Here is a 17188-nt window from a genome sequence, read left to right on the forward strand (position 1 = left end):
CAGAGGCTAACAAAGAGAAGGACAGACTGTGAGCCACATTGCCAGATCCTTAACTGTGCCATATAATCTAATTCTTGGTTTGCAGCTATTTCACATAATCAAATTTCCTAATCCCTCTATGCATTTGTAAAGATTCATTTTTTTTTTTAAAGATTGGCACCTGAGCTAACAACTGTTGCCAATCTTTTTTTTTCCTGCTTTTTCTACCCAAATCCCCCCAGTACATAGTTTTATATTATTAGTTGTGGGCCCTTCTAGTTGTGGCAAGTGGAACGCTGCCTCAAGGTGGCCTGAGGCGCAGTGCCATGTCCGCACCCAGGATCCGAACCTGCGAAACCCTGGGCCACCGAAGCAGACCAAGAGAACTTAACCACTCGGCCACGGGGCCAGCCCCTGTAAAGATTCTTAAATATAACAGTCTATTTTATTAGCACCACGCTCTAACCAACTGAGTTAACTGGCCTGGTGCCATATGTTCTATTTTAAAATTTTTTTAAAAATTTGTTTTCAAAACAATTTTTCCCCTACATGTTTTACATTTTTGTCTAAGAACCTTGCACTTGTGCCTCTGCATTTCAAATAAATGTTGGGCATTTTTTCTGCTATTTTTAATCTGCTGGGCATTCTGGACATTCTTGGTATTTATAGTTTACTAATTTATTTCCTCATGTAATCTCACCGAAGTTGTGGCATGCAGCATATATTTTGAATCCTGATACCACCCACCTAGAAATTATTCAACAGGTGCCATCCACATTAGTAACTGCATCTTCAGATGAAGTTAAATATAGTGTTGACTAAGCTCCTGCAAACAAAGTTCTGTTTTTCAGGATGAGTTTAGTGTCAAACTTATTAAGAAAATATAACTATGACTTTGAAATTTAGAGTAAATATAAATCAAAATTTCTCAATAATCAAGCTAATAAACTGCTGAAAGGACAAATTCATATTTTTCTCAAATATGTGCTCATTGGTCCATGTTATTTAAAAGAATTATTTTTGAATCTTCTTTATCTATTATGAGATACCAGAGTTGAATTTTTCTTCATATTATAAGGTAACCATCACAGAATCACATGGAAAAGAAGGCATTAGGATTCTCTAATATTCTGAAGTTAACATATTCATTTGAATTCCTTCCATTTCTATTTAATCCACTTTCAAATACTCATATCTTCACACAACCATATCTGCTTGTGACATGACACAAAGGAAAAGCTATACCCATTCTTATCCAACATTAAATCCTCCACACAGAATTCCCATTTCCTCCTTTGCTACTCCCTTTAGGAGGATCATCACCGGTCTCCCTATTCCCTGGGACCCTCCCGTCTCCCTACTGCTTCCTCCTTCTCTGCCTTCTTCCCCTCTTGCAAAAATTCTCCTGACTTTGCCTTCCTCTCAAACTTGTATTTTTCATTCTTTCTTCAACAGGATACTCCTAGAAAGATTTTTCAAGACTCACTGGATATCTGCACCTCTTTGTTACTCCTTAACACACGATCACTCTATAGAAGATGTTTACATAAAGGTCACTAGCGACTATCTAATTTCTAACTACCAGAACTAACTTCCTTGTTCCAGTATACCAGAGAGTTGGCTAGGTAGCATTTGACTGCATTTGCCAGATTCTGCTCATCTTACTTTGCCCTATCTCACTGGGTTAGCCTAAGTACTAGTCCAAGCTTGAGCTGCCCCTAAGGATTAAGAATCTACATCTGTTGATTGGCACTCTCAATGACGGCCTTACTCTCTCACCCTTTTCTGACTCTACACCTCTGTTCATCACACACATATTGATACTCCCCAGTGTGAGAACCTCAGCTTTCCTCCCTTCTGACTTTACACAGACCTCCTGTGAGATGTCATCCTTATCCATGGCTTCAGCCATTACCTCTGCACTAGGCATACTCTGACCAATTCGTTACTTCTGATCTTCAGAAACACGTCTAATTGCCTGAAGTCACCTCCTACTTGATGTTCCAATGCATACTTGTCAAAATGTAAATCTGTCATCCTCCCCTCTCCATCTTTAGCTTGTTTTCTCCGTCCATAATAAGCTACTTATCTAATGGTAACCACTAACTCATTCAGGCCAAAAAATTGGGGGCCATTTCATACTTCCTATACTCTTCATCTCCCACTTTCAATTGGAGACCAACACGTAGGTATTCTATAATTCCCAGAAAGCATCTATGGTAATCCTTTAACATTTACATGAGATCATGCCACAGTCCAGCTTTAAAAGTCTTCCAAAGGCTCCTCAACCACCATACAAACTCCTTACTTCAGCCCTTCATTATCAGGCTTCCATTGTCCCCTCCAAACACCTCTTACCATGCTCAAACCACAGTGGCCTTCTATCTGTTTCTGGAGCACACTGAGCTCACTCCCTTCGCATTACTTTTGCCCTTGCCTATGCAACACTGTTGCTATTATGTATTTAAATATTTTCTCCTCTGACCCTCAAGTGTCCCTATAACCTGGTATCTTTGGTGCTCAGTTAATATTGGCTGAATATGAACTACTGGCTGTTATGGGAATTCATCAATGTATTGTAGATTCATAGCACAAGAGAACTTCTATTCTTAGAGGCTTTAAACAATCCAACAAAGGTTATCAAGTTTGAAATTTAAATAAAGACAATCTGTGATTAGGAATAATAGCAGACCTAGTTTTACCTTCCCTTTTTTTCTTTCTTTCTTTCTTTTTTTTTTTTTGCTGAGGAAGATTAGCCCTGAGCTAATATCTGTTGCCAATCTTCCTCTGTTTTTTGCTTGAGAAAGATTAGCCCTGAGCTAACATCTATGCCAACCTTTCTCCACTTTATGTATGTGTTGCTGCCTCAGCATGGCTGATGAGTGGTGTAGGTCCATTCCTAGGATCGAAACCAGCAAACCCAGGCTGCCGAAATGAAGCACACTGAATTTAACCTCTACACCATGGGGCCAGCCCCAGTTTTAGCTTATCTTCTGTTGTTAAACACAAATAGAAACCAATGTTCATAAAAGATCAGAGACACAAAAAAAATCAAAGTAGTTCTATGAGTAAGGACAACACACACTGTTACTAACGCAGCCCCCCTTAGTTGTTTATGCAATAAAGAAACAGGCCTCATCCTGTTTGGAATACATACAGGAATTCATAAGCCTAGTCATCCTATAATAATGCTCTCTCCTCTACTCTCTTGTCTCAGATAAAATCTGGAACTTTTATTCATTAATAGCATAGCATCAATGCCAATTCTTAAGAACAGAGGCAAAAATAATTCAACCCAAAAAGGTACATTTATGTCTTATGTATTCTTCTGAATCAACATATTGGGAACATGCCAATTTCAGATTCAAAAGTCAACCATATCAGAAAAAATTAGTCTCCAAGTCATCCTTACTCAACATTCAGTGTGATTCCGACTAATACTTTTTGGCTGGAGAAACTACCCTTCTCACAACATTTGAATTTCTCAGGCTTTGATTTTTCTGATTTTTTTTTTTATCAGAACCAGACACATCAACATCACATGCATACTAGATGTCACATGACAATTTGTAGCTAACAAAGAGTAAGGAGTAACAAAAATTAACAGTTGGATACTCCTGAGAATATTTTTACAGATTTGTAGAATCTTTGCTACAGATGTTTCAGATAAATATCTAAGGACTGCTTCTCTATCCATACTTATGAGCTTTGGAGTTTTGGGGTTTTCTTTTCTGCCATGAAGTATTAGCTTGGCTGTTTATCAGATTCTCTGTCATCAGAATCAACTTGGAATGACAGCAGAGAAGGTAAGAGTTTTAGTATCCAACACTTCCTTCTGGTTGAAATAATAAAAGCAAAACCAACAGTTCTGGGTTTAGGAAACATAATATGTGATACTAAGGAATAGAGAGCTTTTTAATACAAAACCCTAAAAATCTTTTAATAGATGTTCATTCATGAATACGCTCTTTTAAAAGTCTGTAGCAATACCATTCTGCATTTACATTTCCAGTTTAGGTAGTAAAGTTCATAATTATATGTCATTATCATATCCTAATTAGGGTTCATTTTACAAATGAGAAAGCTGAGGCTCAGAGAGGTTACATGTCTTTCCAAACATCACACAGCTTTAATTGTAGCAGGATCTGAAGGTATTGTAATTCCTTTCAGTAGAACTTCAGAAAACAACTGTAATTAATTTCCATAGAGCCTGTTTGTGCCCAGAGTAATTGGATCAGGAAGTTTCTTTAAAACTGAAGTATGTTACAGAGAACCTTTCTTCACAGTGATTTTTTTCCCAGCAGCTACACAGAGTTCATGACATTGTAATAGGTCCTCAGAGTGCTCATTAAACATACACACACACGCACGCACACACACACACACACTCCCAGATGTGCTAGTTAATCACTCTTTAAAAATAAATTTCTTTTTATTATTTTGGATTTCAGTTTTCTGACATAAAGTAAAGCAGGTCAGCAGGTCAAAAAAGTTCACAAATTTTTTCCTTCCTCCAGTCTCTGACAATGAAGAACTCATTAAGTTTATTTAAAATGTCTATTCTGTGCTAAAAAGAGTTTTGGAGGAGCCCCATTTTGTGGATTTTGGCTGTCCTTCCTGCTGCTATCTGCTGATGTAACTTCAGTTAAGGCATTTTATGCTTCAGGTTGTCCTATAAAATTAAGTAGTGGCTATTTAATTAAGAAAGGGTGAGTTTTTATTTCAGCAGTTTATCAATCTATTATTTTTTTATAAAACTTTAAGCTTTCCCAGTTAGTAAAGACAAGAGAGGGCTGGGGAGAGACAGACCTGTAAATAGACGACTTTCTGGAAAAGGCTATGAATCATAGCTCACAGTCAGTCACTGCTCAGCAAACTTCCAGCAGCATGCCTTCAGAGCTATTTCCAAAAGTGTTGAAGAGTCCATGTGTTTACATTGGACTTTGTCATGAACAAAGAAAATACTATTTATATATTTTTAAAATGCACATGGCAAGCTCTCTTCTTCAAACCAGTTGTTCAGACAAAAAGGCTCCACTTAAAATTGGAAATGGGATTTATTGCTACCAAGGCCAGTCTTAAGCTAAATTATCAGACACCAGAACAAAAAAATGTCAAGGACATGATAAAACACATGGAGATATGTTATCTGAGAGTCATACATGTTCAGCTGTGTTCATGCTATCACTCGTTCATAAATTGCACCCAAAGAAATGCATAGGATGTGATCAAATGGTTTCTTAAACAAGCAAGAAGACATGCAAAGGAAACTTCCAGTCCATTTACAAATGCAGTTATATCTGGAAGTGAAGATAAGCATTGTATTTAGAATAAATATAATTCTTACCATCTGAGATTGACTCCTAGGACATCCATTGATATCTTCAACTTTTTCATTTGCTAAAGCCAAGAAATAAAATAAAAGAGAGAAAAAAAGAACGACATGCTTAAGCAATGAAGTGAAACACAAAAAAAGGAGACTAAGAAAACAAAAACACCAAGCAAAATGCTGCTGCTACATCCACTCTGTCTCCCAGGCCGTGTACAAGAGGACACCCTTGCTAGCAGCCGCCAATTCCATATGCACGAATCAAGCAAAAAAAAAAAAAGAGTGAGTGAGAAGGAAGTTGCTGCTAATTCTTTAGCCTGTGCCAAATGACTGCTGACATGAAACCTTTCACAATTGTCCCTCTGGATCAGGATACAGTTTCAAGGAATCTCAGAGTGTATGAGTTGCTCCAGCTAAGGAAATGCACACATGGGAGACATATGGTTTAATGAAGCATTCATTTCTGACAATTCAGTGTATGTAAAGATACAGTTCTAGCCATTTAAAAGTATGGCCAAACCGCCTTTTTCAAACATTCTCGCACAAACATTTTTAATTAAATCACAGGAGAGCTACATTAATCTCAGAGACACATGGACCAAGTTCATATGCATTCAACATAAATTGTATTTTACCAAACGGGGTGGGGGCAGAGAGTCTCATGGTTTCTCTCAGAGGGCAGCTCTTACCAATGATCTGGATGATTTCAGCTAGCAGTACTCCATCTGCAATGTCTTGTTGCAAATCCTTGATCAGACGCTTGTGGCCCGATTTTGCTAGGTAGTGGTTGGCCCAGTCAGTGTAAATCTGTTGAACAGAGGCAGGGAAGAAGTGAGATGGGATGAGGGAAAAGAGAGACAATAAAAATGCTTCAGACAAATGTTGGATTCAAAGGGAAGCTATTCTGGATCACATTCCAGTTTAAGCAGTCATAGCTGAAAGGGAAATAGTTGTAAAATAATTTTTACACAGCTCTTTCTCCCACTTATCTCTTGTTTCAAAGGGGTATGAGTCACTCTCTCTGAAACCAGGGACTAGTCACTTGTGACACAGCAAAACTCCCCTCCCAGATGACTACTGAGGAAACTCCTGTTTGCAAATCAGTTTGGGTTCTCACTCGTTTTCCCCTGGTTCCATCATGTTGAAAATAATCCTGCCTGTCTTTGTAAAAGGAAACCACCTGGACTGATTTATATAGGAAGGCTACTATAAAAATTTGTGTTTCTCTGAGAAGACTTTATTAAATTTGTCATGTGAGATACTGCATGTGACAATATTTTGGCATCATTTTATGAAATAACTGTGAATGCCTTAGATTTTTTATTTGGACTGTCCTCTCCTATTTAAGCTCCTTGAAGTGTGTTTATATAGGATAATAGAGGAAGCAAATGCAGTTATTATATATAAATTACAATATAGAATTGGGGAGTTGATTACAAGTCACAAGGTTGGCAATTTGACATAGAGTGGAGGGGACTCTTCAGTAACAGATTATGATATAAAGAAAAGCTGAAACTGTTCAAAAATTTCACAAAAATAAAATGTTGCTAATTTTTCAATGTTATGGGGCACCTGCTAATGTAATGTAGCCCAATTGTAAGGAAATAAATAAGGGTTAAAACTTTTCAATTTCATGGGTGGCTCATATGGACACATTTGTAAGTTTATTACAAGGCAGACTATGATACGTAATGTAATAGAAGAACGCAAAACTTGAAATGAGAATAGAGGAGGGGAATTGGCTAAGATATATACACATGGAAATGTGTTATGGAAGACTGGAATTAGAACTGGGGACATAAGGGAACCTGAACATAAGGAGTGAGGGAAGGGCCTCCCCCAGAGAAGGTATGAGATACAGAAAGGCAAAGAGGCAGAGGAATCAAGGGCATATGTTAAAGCTGTAATTAAGACAGGATGCCTGGAATTAGACTGGAAAGGCAAGTTGCATCTTACAGTCATGAGCACTGAAGCCCAAGCAAACGGTAAAAAACATTCTTTTTCATTTCTAACAAAACCAATACACATATTTTTGTAAAAATAAAATAAAATAAATCAGAAGTGTAGAAATTAAATTTCAGAAGTGAAAGTCTCCTCACAACTTGCATCTCCCATTTACTTTTGAATAATTTGGTATGAATAGTTCTAGAGTTCTTTTGTTTGCCCACAAACTTCACCACATTACACATACACACACAATAGGATTTTTAACCAAATCTGGCTCACATTTTACATCTCATTCTGCATTTTTCAACTTTTAATGTAACATTTTAATAACATTTGTAAAACCATTTCACATATATTTATCTCACTATTTTTGATGTTATTTTGTACATAATATTAATCCTGCTATTAAAGGACATTCATTTAAATATGTTTCCACTACATCTGAAGTTATAAGAAGCATCTTTATATATGTATCTTTGCACATTCATATGCTAGTATGTTTACAGGACCAAAACTTAAAAGTGGGCCTGCTAAGTTTTTTAATGGATCCTAGGTACAAACATTCCAAAGTACAATATAGAATAAAAAGAGAACGTTTCTTTATTTTAGAAAATATAAAGTGGCATCTTAATGCATATGTAGTGGTGATGAAGCTTCCTGAAAGACACAAATAATTGGCAGCATCCAGTTGCATAAGAAAAACATATATGACAACAATATTACATCTCCTTTCTCCATGTCCATGATCTTCTTTATATTCAAGATATTAAAGTGTGAGAAAAATCACTTGCACAACTGTTTTCTGAACTAGAAAAGAAAATACAGGATTTTTAGATAGACTCCTATTTGGTGATCATTTTCTTCAATTAAGATTTTATTCTATTTGTACTATTATGAACTTTTATTTTTATAAGGATTTACATTGTTTAGAATCTAAAACATTGAGCACATCCCCCTCATCTAAGCATCAATCAAATGTTTGGCCTTCTGGTAGAAATTTCAGGTTGAGCCAGACTTGATCTGAGTTTATCCTCACAGGCAGCAAGTTAGAAGGACCAGTTGATTGACTTTAAAGGCTCCCAAAAAGATGATAAATGTGAGTTCTGGAGTCAGGTAGACCTGGCTTTGAGGCCAGCAGACCACTTACCACCATTGGGACCTTGAACAAGTTACTTATACTTTCTAAACCTCAGATTCCTCATCTGCAAAATAATGATAATAATACTTACGTTATAAGATTGTGTCAGGACGAAAGAAGATAGCACTTGTGAAGTCCCTGTCACAGAGTCAGCCCTGAAGAAATGTCCGCTATTATCATCATTGCAGCATCTAGTTTTATTTGCTATGATGGCTTTCCAACAAATATTTCTTAAAGTTAATGTTTTGCAGAGGTTAAAAAATTTGAGAGGATTGGCAGAAGACTGAAGAAATTGTATTCCTCACTTCTGACACTACTCACATCTCTGACTCTCCTGCCTTCTAATTCACTGGGCCACAAATTTTGTCCATTATCCAAACTCACAGGGATGTATCTAATTTTAAGGCCGCAATGTTCTCATCCAGGCCTGTAACGTCTCCATCGTGACACCATCTCCTTCAAACTCCATATTGCATGGAGTTTGCTTTAAGAAGGCATTATAGAAAAAATACTTATTTAAATACACATAGAATGGAACGTATTAAAAATGAAGATAAGAATACTTTCATTCTCCAAACGCACGTCAACAGTGCCTTAGACTCTATCCAAATCCCTCCTGGGACCTAGGTGAGAAAACAGATGGGAAGTCAGCTGGTTGGCTTCAAGACCTTGTTGGGAAAGCCTCTGATTTAGCTCATGAAACATTTTTCACTTGGTCCAGGATTTCTTCCAGAGGAATCCTAAGCCTAAGTGCTTTGATTTGTCCGGCATCTCTAACATTGGAAACTTTGCTCAGAGAATAGCTCTGACTTTAATTGCAACCAGTAAAATCAATTCAGACTACAAAAATGAATTTAAAATAAATCTCTATTGAAAAAATAAGTCCTATATACTTTATTTTACTTATTCTTTATAATAAACATATGTAAAAGATACTCGAGACCCTTTAAGTAAATCAGTACCTTTTAAAATGATGCTTTCAAAAACAACTTGTAAATATATTTTTTGCATGTTATATATAGATATGCATACTTTTCTGTCTTTTAAAAAATAAAAATAAAAATTTTTAAAAAGTAGAAATATGAGGTGTATCTTTAATGAGACAGTCTTCAAGCAAAGGACACACGGTATATAAATGTACTTACAACTCACCAATAAACTTATATAATATTCTGATGAGAGAGGAAACAAACAACCTTGCCAACTGTCATTAGAAACTGTTGTCCAAATAAATACAACAGGACGGTGAAATCATGTCCAGATTTTGGGTCTGAACTCACAGTTGACCTTGATTCATTTCCACAAAAAATAATCACAGTATTTATCCTGCTAGCCTCAGTTGAATGAGCTACAAAATGTGTGGTAATGTATTTTGTAGGATTATGGAATGAATTAAATACAGGCTTTTGAGTGAAGTTGACATAATTAGGAAAAATATCAAATTAAATCATAAATCAATGTTTGGTATTTTCTGCCCCAGAATCATTGAGTATTTTAGTCATCAAGGTTCTGGCCAAAGCTTTAAATATGATTTACTCTAAACATTTGAAGCAGTTTTCCTCAACTGTTTTAACTGCAATATTATGAATATAAATGTCATCTCATGTAATAATTATATTTTATATAATTCAGAAGAAGTAATGAGATTGCATTGACCAAACGGCTACTTAGAAATTCTAGCACAACTGTATGCACAATAATTCATTTATAGTAATTAAAAAATAATAGAAATCAAAGGTACCATGGCATATTCTATATGTCATATTTATCAGCATGAATTTTAGGGCCTATTAGACAATAACGTGTATTCTTTGAGGAAAATTCTATATCATTTTGGAATTTCTGCTCTGGCACTTAATATCCATGCGGACATTCATTGAACATTTATTTTCTCTCAGTGCCAGAATTTTCCCATCTGTAAAACGGCAATAATCATATTAATTTACTAATGGGATTATTATGAGTATTGAATGAATTTATACTTCTGGAATATGGCTTTTCACTTAATAAATATTTGCTAAATGTTAAATATTATTACTAGTTCTGTTTTAATATGAAATATGTTTATATTAATTATAATGAGAAGTTAATTAACATTTTGAAACATTATTCATTATCAAATCCTTCAATCTTAGTTATCCACCCAAATGTAGTAAACCTAATTAATTAAGGAAAACTATTGCAAGCTGTAATGATCTCTTAGCACAGTCTTTTGCTCTCATAATATTTCTTTTACAGTGTTCATTTTCATTATAAAATAATAGAGTAAAATAGAATGCAATATATAAAACACTATATAGCTTTTGTACAGTGGATCTGTCACAGTAAAAAAATCAGAAGATCCACTTAGATTCTCATGGAGTCCAAAATTTTTGTTTATGATGATGTTTTTTACTACTGACAACATAACACACTGCCTTTGTGTATCACTGCAAGCTGCCCCTGAACTTTTTAACCACTATTTATTTTAGTATTTGATGCGTGTATTATATTATAAGCAACCTAACAGCTATATGAAAATGATTATGACTTTTTGTTATTGCATACATTACACTGAGCTGTTTCAATGAGATACAATACTTTATTTTTATTTATTTATTTTAAAGATTGGCCCTGAGCTAACATCTGCTGCCAAACTTTTTCTTCTTCTTCTTCTCCCCAAAGCCCCCCGAGTACATAGTTGTATATTCCAGTTGTGAGTGCCTCTGGTTGTGTTATGTGGGACACCGCCTCAGCGTGGCCTGATAAGTGGCGCTAGGTCCGCGCCCAGGATCTGAACCCGCAAAGCCCTGGACCGCCAAAGCAGAGCACGTGTACTTGACCACTCAGGCATGGGACCGGCCCCTACAATACTTTATTTTTAATAAGTTCTACATGATCAAAGAAATGTAGAGAATTAACAGGAGAAAGACAGACTCTTCATTCAAGATAAGAGTCTTATCGTTGATAGAAAGACACTAATTTATAACCTGGTTAGAAGATATTATGAATGTAGTCAGATGATTTTTAAATATTAGCTGATCTGGTTTTAACCCTGCACTTATTTATACACATCAGTTTTTCCCTAATATGCAAGCAGTAGCAATACATTCTGATAAATACTGCTCTCTGGTATATTCAAACTACTGTCTTTGAGAAGTCAAATAGGTTCTTCCCACCCATAGCAGACAGAAATTGTGTTGAAAACCAAGGATTTCAATGGCAATAACTGAGCTTCTACATTTTAGAAAGCACCAAAGGACTAAGCACGTGCAAGGTAAACATAAATGGTAGATTAGGGAAGAGTGATCAATGATGAAAGTATTTTTCCCACAAAGAGAAAAACTAGTACTGGGAAGAGAATTGGAAGGAAGGGAAGGTCCTGAGCAGAGACCTAACAGCCCACCTCTCTGGGCTGAGTTTTATAGTAGCATTTAGACCTGAGAAGGGATTCACAAAGCACAAGACCTACCACAACAATATAGGAAAGCATCCATGTTTTTCCAATTCCCTGAGAACCATATGGAATTATCTAAGAGAAAGTCAGTGATTCTAAAGAGCACTTGAAATCAGGACAGCAAGGCTGCACGGACCTGACACAGAAAAAAGTACAAAAAGCAAAATAGATATGAGGACAGGTTATAATATATCCTATCTGACAGGCATCATAAATTTCAGCACTCACCAGAGAGGAGTGCTGGTGGGCACCAATGGCCATAAACAGGAAGTGCCATGATAGCAAGTAACCATGCTCGCTAACCCTCCCCAGCCTATCACTTTAGGGAGACAAGATGCACAAGTGAAGGGGAAGAATCTGGAACTGAGTGGGCCTTTCACTCACAGCCAGAGCTATAAACCAGAAGTGACTGAATATCTTGAATTTAGAGAAACAAATTTTCTCTTACTGTAGAGAAATAGAGATTTGAGAGGTAAACTTACATACATATTCTTTTTTAAAAGCTGTAATTTTGTATACATTGGTTTTATGACTCAAAATTTCATGAATGGTAGGCAATGTTGGATAAAGAAGGTTGAAAAAATACAGTATAGAATTAAGACATGAAACATGCTATTTTTAGTCAGTTTGAAATTCGATCACAAACTGGATCTTCAGTTACTGTCACAGAACTGACATGACCAAGAGATCCATGGAGTCCAATCTCATGACTGTGGCAGACCTTCTAGAAATCTCAATGCTGAGGTCCAGGTGGTACTTTAGTTATGCATCCTCATAACAACATTTCAGTCAACTGTGGACTGTACACACTATGATGCTCCCGTAAGATTAGAACCAACTAGCCTAGGTGTGTATTAGGCTATAATATCTAGGTTTTTGTAAGTACTGTGAGGAAGGAAGAAATTTTCCTCTGCCCTTCTAGGTTCTTCTGGTGGGTCTAAGAATTAAATTGACATGAGACAAACTAACAAGAGAAACACAAACAAAAGTTTAATCACATGTATACATGGGAGAAACCCAGGAAAACAAAGTAACTTGCCAAAATGCCTGGAAGCCTTCACCTTAAATACCGTCCTCATCTAAAGGCAAAAGAAGATGTTGGCAGTGGGGAGAGTCAGAGAATTCAAAGGGAAGGAAGGCAATTCAAAGGTAGGTGAAAAGGCGCAAACATTTGGAAAACAAGTGGTTTTTTTGGCCACAGAAACAGAACAACACAGAGGGAGCCCATCAAACAGGTATTTCTAGGTTCCTCCCTGTCTGCCACCTAGTGCATGTGATGCTAAGGTGGTAGCTCGTTTCCTGAGACAGATTTTTTTTATCTGAATTCTTTTAGGCAACTAAGGGGGAGGTAACAAGAAAAACTGAGTCTTTTATTTCTTAAAAATAATCAGCCTAAAATAACCCTCATGTTAAAGAGACACATTTTGGAGTGGCAAATTTTGTTCCCCTTCAGTACACTTTATGATGTTCTCATGACGACATTGACTAACAACACATTTCTCAGAATGCATCCCTGTCGTTAAGCACATGACTATATCATGAATTTAAACCCATTGAAAACTTCTGGTAACATTGATATTATCCCAATATATGTAATAGATTTGCCAAGTAAATGTTTCAACCCAGCTAGTTTCTTTCTCAGTTTTTACATCAAGGAAATTGCTGTTTATGAAGTTTTTAAAAAATTTCAAGTTTTAAGGTTAATTTAAAAGTGAATATTAATGAGTCAACAACCCCAGAAAACCAGTAGGCAGTCTAGGAAGGGAGGCAAATTCTGAAGTAAATGTAAAAGGAACTCTGATAATTTCCTTTTACTTTCTTCTTTATTTCTCACATCCAATCTCTGACCCAGTTCTGTTAATTCTATCTCTTTAATACCTCTTGACCCTTCCACTACATGACTGCTATAATTACCCTGGTTCAGCTTCCTCATCTCTCACCCAAATTGCTTTCACAGTCCTAGAAACAGACTCTGAGTGTAGGTAGGCTAAACTTAAAACTCTTTTACACACTATAGCTAGTGATTGCTTTAAAACGCAAATCTGATTGAGTAATTTACCTTCTTACCTAAAAACCATATAACTCCCACTTAACTTCAGAAAAATGTCTCCTGGAGATCTCGTCAAGATGGCGGTGTAAGGAGAATATGAACTCATCTCCTCCCACGAACACAACCAGGTTACAACTATTTTTGGAAAAATTACCCTGATTAAAAACTGAAAACTAGATAAAAAGAACCCCCACAACAAGGGACAGTCCTGACAAAGGCAGGAGAGGCAGAAATTGCTTCTGGAGAGGAAAAAGGCCGCCTTCGGGAGCAGTGGAGCTTCTCAGCTGGCCAGGTGGGAGCCACCCTGAGGTACACAGCCCTCCCTGTAGGAGTGAAGTCCAGAGCGGGGGCGATACTGCTATAAGCATACTTCAGACTAAGCCCAACTGAGTCGGGGGCCTTACTGTCTGGCTTTGCTGGCTATTAACTGCAGCAAGGATACCCCCAGAAAAGCTATCGGCTGAAAGCTGAAAAGACTCAGGTCTTAAAGGGCCCATGCACAAACTCACTCATTGCAGCAACCTAAAATCACCAGAGAGAAGGTTGACAGTCCTTTGGTAAAACAAGACTCACCTAGTGGGCTCTGGGGGCATCTTGGTGAGAGGAGGGACCTCTCCAGAGACTGAGACATTGGTGGGGACCATTGTTCTGAGCTGGTCCAGGCATGCTGACACGACCCTGGTGGGGGCCATTGAGGTTCATCCCCTGGCCTGTTAGCCCAGGGGTCTGCCACGCCCACTGGAGCACAGATTAAATCCAGTTCAGCCAGGGCAGGCAACCCACCCTAGGGACTGGCCCCACCTAACAGCAAGCCCTCAGGCTACTTTTCAGCCTGCATTGACTGGATGCCTTCATCCTCTACAGGCAGGCATGGGTGTCTGCCTCTGTGGGGCAGGGCCTGTGTGATGACCAGGTGAACTGTTGGGGGCATTGATGGAGAGGTGGGGGCCTCTGCAGTGTGGCATCGGGGTACGCTCCATGGGGTTGAGAAGTGTGCACGGACCAGGACTGTGTTGATGGTGTATGTGGTCCTGTGAGGGGTGAGGCTTATCAGCAGCAGATGACCTGTACTTCAGGAATAGTCATAATAAGGATCAGCCCCACTTTCCAAAGCCTGAAACAATTGAGGGCTCCCATGCCCAGGGCCAGCCCCACTCAGCTGCACTCCTCGGAAAACAGACAACAGCCTTGTAGGCCTGAGGCCTATCACAACTGTAAACCCCTGAGCCTAGCAACAAGCTACTCTGGGTACCAACCTAATTAAGAGGAAAATTGCAATAGGAGTGTGCTGATAGACTTTGTAGCCAACAGTGCTGAGGCTCCCCAAACTGGATTTACAAACACCTGGCCAGGGAAGGAAAAATTAGACTCCCTGGGTACCTGCAGTGGGAGCAACGCTGCCACAGCAGAAGGACACAAGTAGCCCACAAAGGGGTCACTCCTGGATCTTCTGGACTGGTGACAAGAGGAAAGCACACTGCTGGGCCTCATAAGGCATCTCATACATAAGGCCACTTCTCCAAGATCAAGAGACATAGCCAACTCACCTATAAGCACAGAGAAAGAGGCATAATGAGGAGACAAAGGAATGCTTTCCAAGCAAGGGAACAGGACAAAACCCCAGAAAAAGGACTAAATGAAACAGAAACTAGTGACTTACTGACAAAGAGTTCAAACAAAATATCATGAGGATGCTCACAGACATGGGGAGAAGAATGGATGAACACAGTGAGCACATCAGCAAAGAACTGGAAGATATAAAACATAACCCAGAAATGCAGAATAAAAGACTGGAAATGAGCAATTCACTAGAGGGACTCAGTAGCAGAGTAGAGGAGGCAGAAGAACAGATCAGCGAGCTAGACGAAAGACTAGAGGAAATCACCCAAGCAGAAACAGAAAAGAGAAAAAAGAATTAGACAGAATGACAACAGTCTAAGGGAACTCTGGGACAATATCAAGCGTGCTAACATTTGGATTATAGGTGTCCCAGAAGGAGAAGAGAGAGATAAAGGGGCAGAAAATTTATTTGTAGAAATAATAGATGAAAATTTTCCTAACCTGAGGAAGGAAACAGACATCCAAGTTCAGGAAGTACAGAGAGCTCCAAACAAGATAAGCTCAAAGAGGCCCACACCAAGACATATTATAATTAAAATGTTCAAAATTAAAGACAAAGAGAGAATCCTAAAAGCAGCAAGAGAAAGACCACAAGTGAGATATAAAGGGAAGCCCATCAGGCTATCAGGAGACTTCTCAGCCGAGACACTACAGGCGAGAAGAGAATGGCAGGAGGTATTTAAAGTGCTTAAAGGAAAAAACCTACAACCAAGAATACTCTGTCCATCAAGGTTGTTATTCAGAATGGAAGGGAGAGATAAAGAGCTTCACAGACAAGCAAAAATTAAAGGAGTTTATCACCAAGAAACCAGTTCTGCAAGAAATGCTGAAGGGGCTTATTTAAGTGGGAAAGTGAAGACCACAAATAGAGATAAAAAAAAATTATCAAGAAAACAAAACAACAACAACAAAAAACCAGGCAATAAAATCACTTGTAAGGTAAAAATATAGTAAAGGTAGCAGATCAACTACCTGTGAAGATAATATGAAGGTTAAAAGACAAATGTACTAAAATCACCTATTTCAATGATAAGAGGGTAATGGATAGACACACACTAAACAAGAGACCACGTATGATTTGAAAAATATACAATGTGGGAGGAGGGGAGTGAAAAAGCACAGCTTTTAGAAAGAGGTCAAGCTAAAGAGTCTATCAACTCAATATAGACTGTTATATACATAGTATATTAAATAGGATCCTCACGGTAATCACAAATCAGAAACCTATAACAAGCAAGAAAAAAAGTAAGACAAAAGAAATCAAACATATTACTAAAGATAGCCATCAACCCACAAGGGAAGAGAGCAAGAGAAAAAGAAAGGAACAGAGAAGAACTACTAAAACACCCAGAAAAAAAAAGTTACAAAATGGCAATAAATACATATGTATGAATAGTTACTTTAAATGTCAATGGACTAAATGCTCCAATCAAATGCAATAGGGTGGCCAACTGGATAAAAAAGCAAGACCCAGGATTTGGGGGCCCCTCCCTTGAGTGGCAGCTGAAAGACTTGATTTTGGAATAGTCCATTGGTTAGAAGAATTGCTATCAGCATGAAGTCAAGCAAGGGCCCATTTTTTAGTCCAATTTTGTCTAATATTCTGCATATAAAATTGTCTATTAAACTAAGCTTTAAAATTCTTCATTCAAGGCCAGGGGGTGGAGCAAAATGGCAGGGTGAGCTGAC

The 17188-nt window shown here is 37.8% G+C and overlaps 1 protein-coding gene across 7 annotated transcripts in view; it reads right to left on the reverse strand.

Annotated features, from left to right (window-relative positions):
• The window catches only part of NAV3 (neuron navigator 3), a 775925-nt gene that overhangs the window by 232036 nt on the left and 526701 nt on the right, over positions 1 to 17188 (reverse strand). For all 7 annotated transcript variants that reach the window (XM_070507275.1, XM_070507277.1, XM_070507276.1 and 4 more), the window contains 2 exons: positions 5998 to 6115; positions 5327 to 5379 (listed from right to left, as the gene is read on the reverse strand). In XM_070507275.1, the coding sequence (XP_070363376.1) occupies positions 5327 to 5379; positions 5998 to 6115 (171 nt within the window). The remainder of the gene's footprint in view (positions 1 to 5326; positions 5380 to 5997; positions 6116 to 17188) is intronic.

This window comes from Equus asinus, chromosome 4, assembly GCF_041296235.1.
Source record: "Equus asinus isolate D_3611 breed Donkey chromosome 4, EquAss-T2T_v2, whole genome shotgun sequence".
NCBI classification, from domain to species: domain Eukaryota; kingdom Metazoa; phylum Chordata; class Mammalia; order Perissodactyla; family Equidae; genus Equus; species Equus asinus.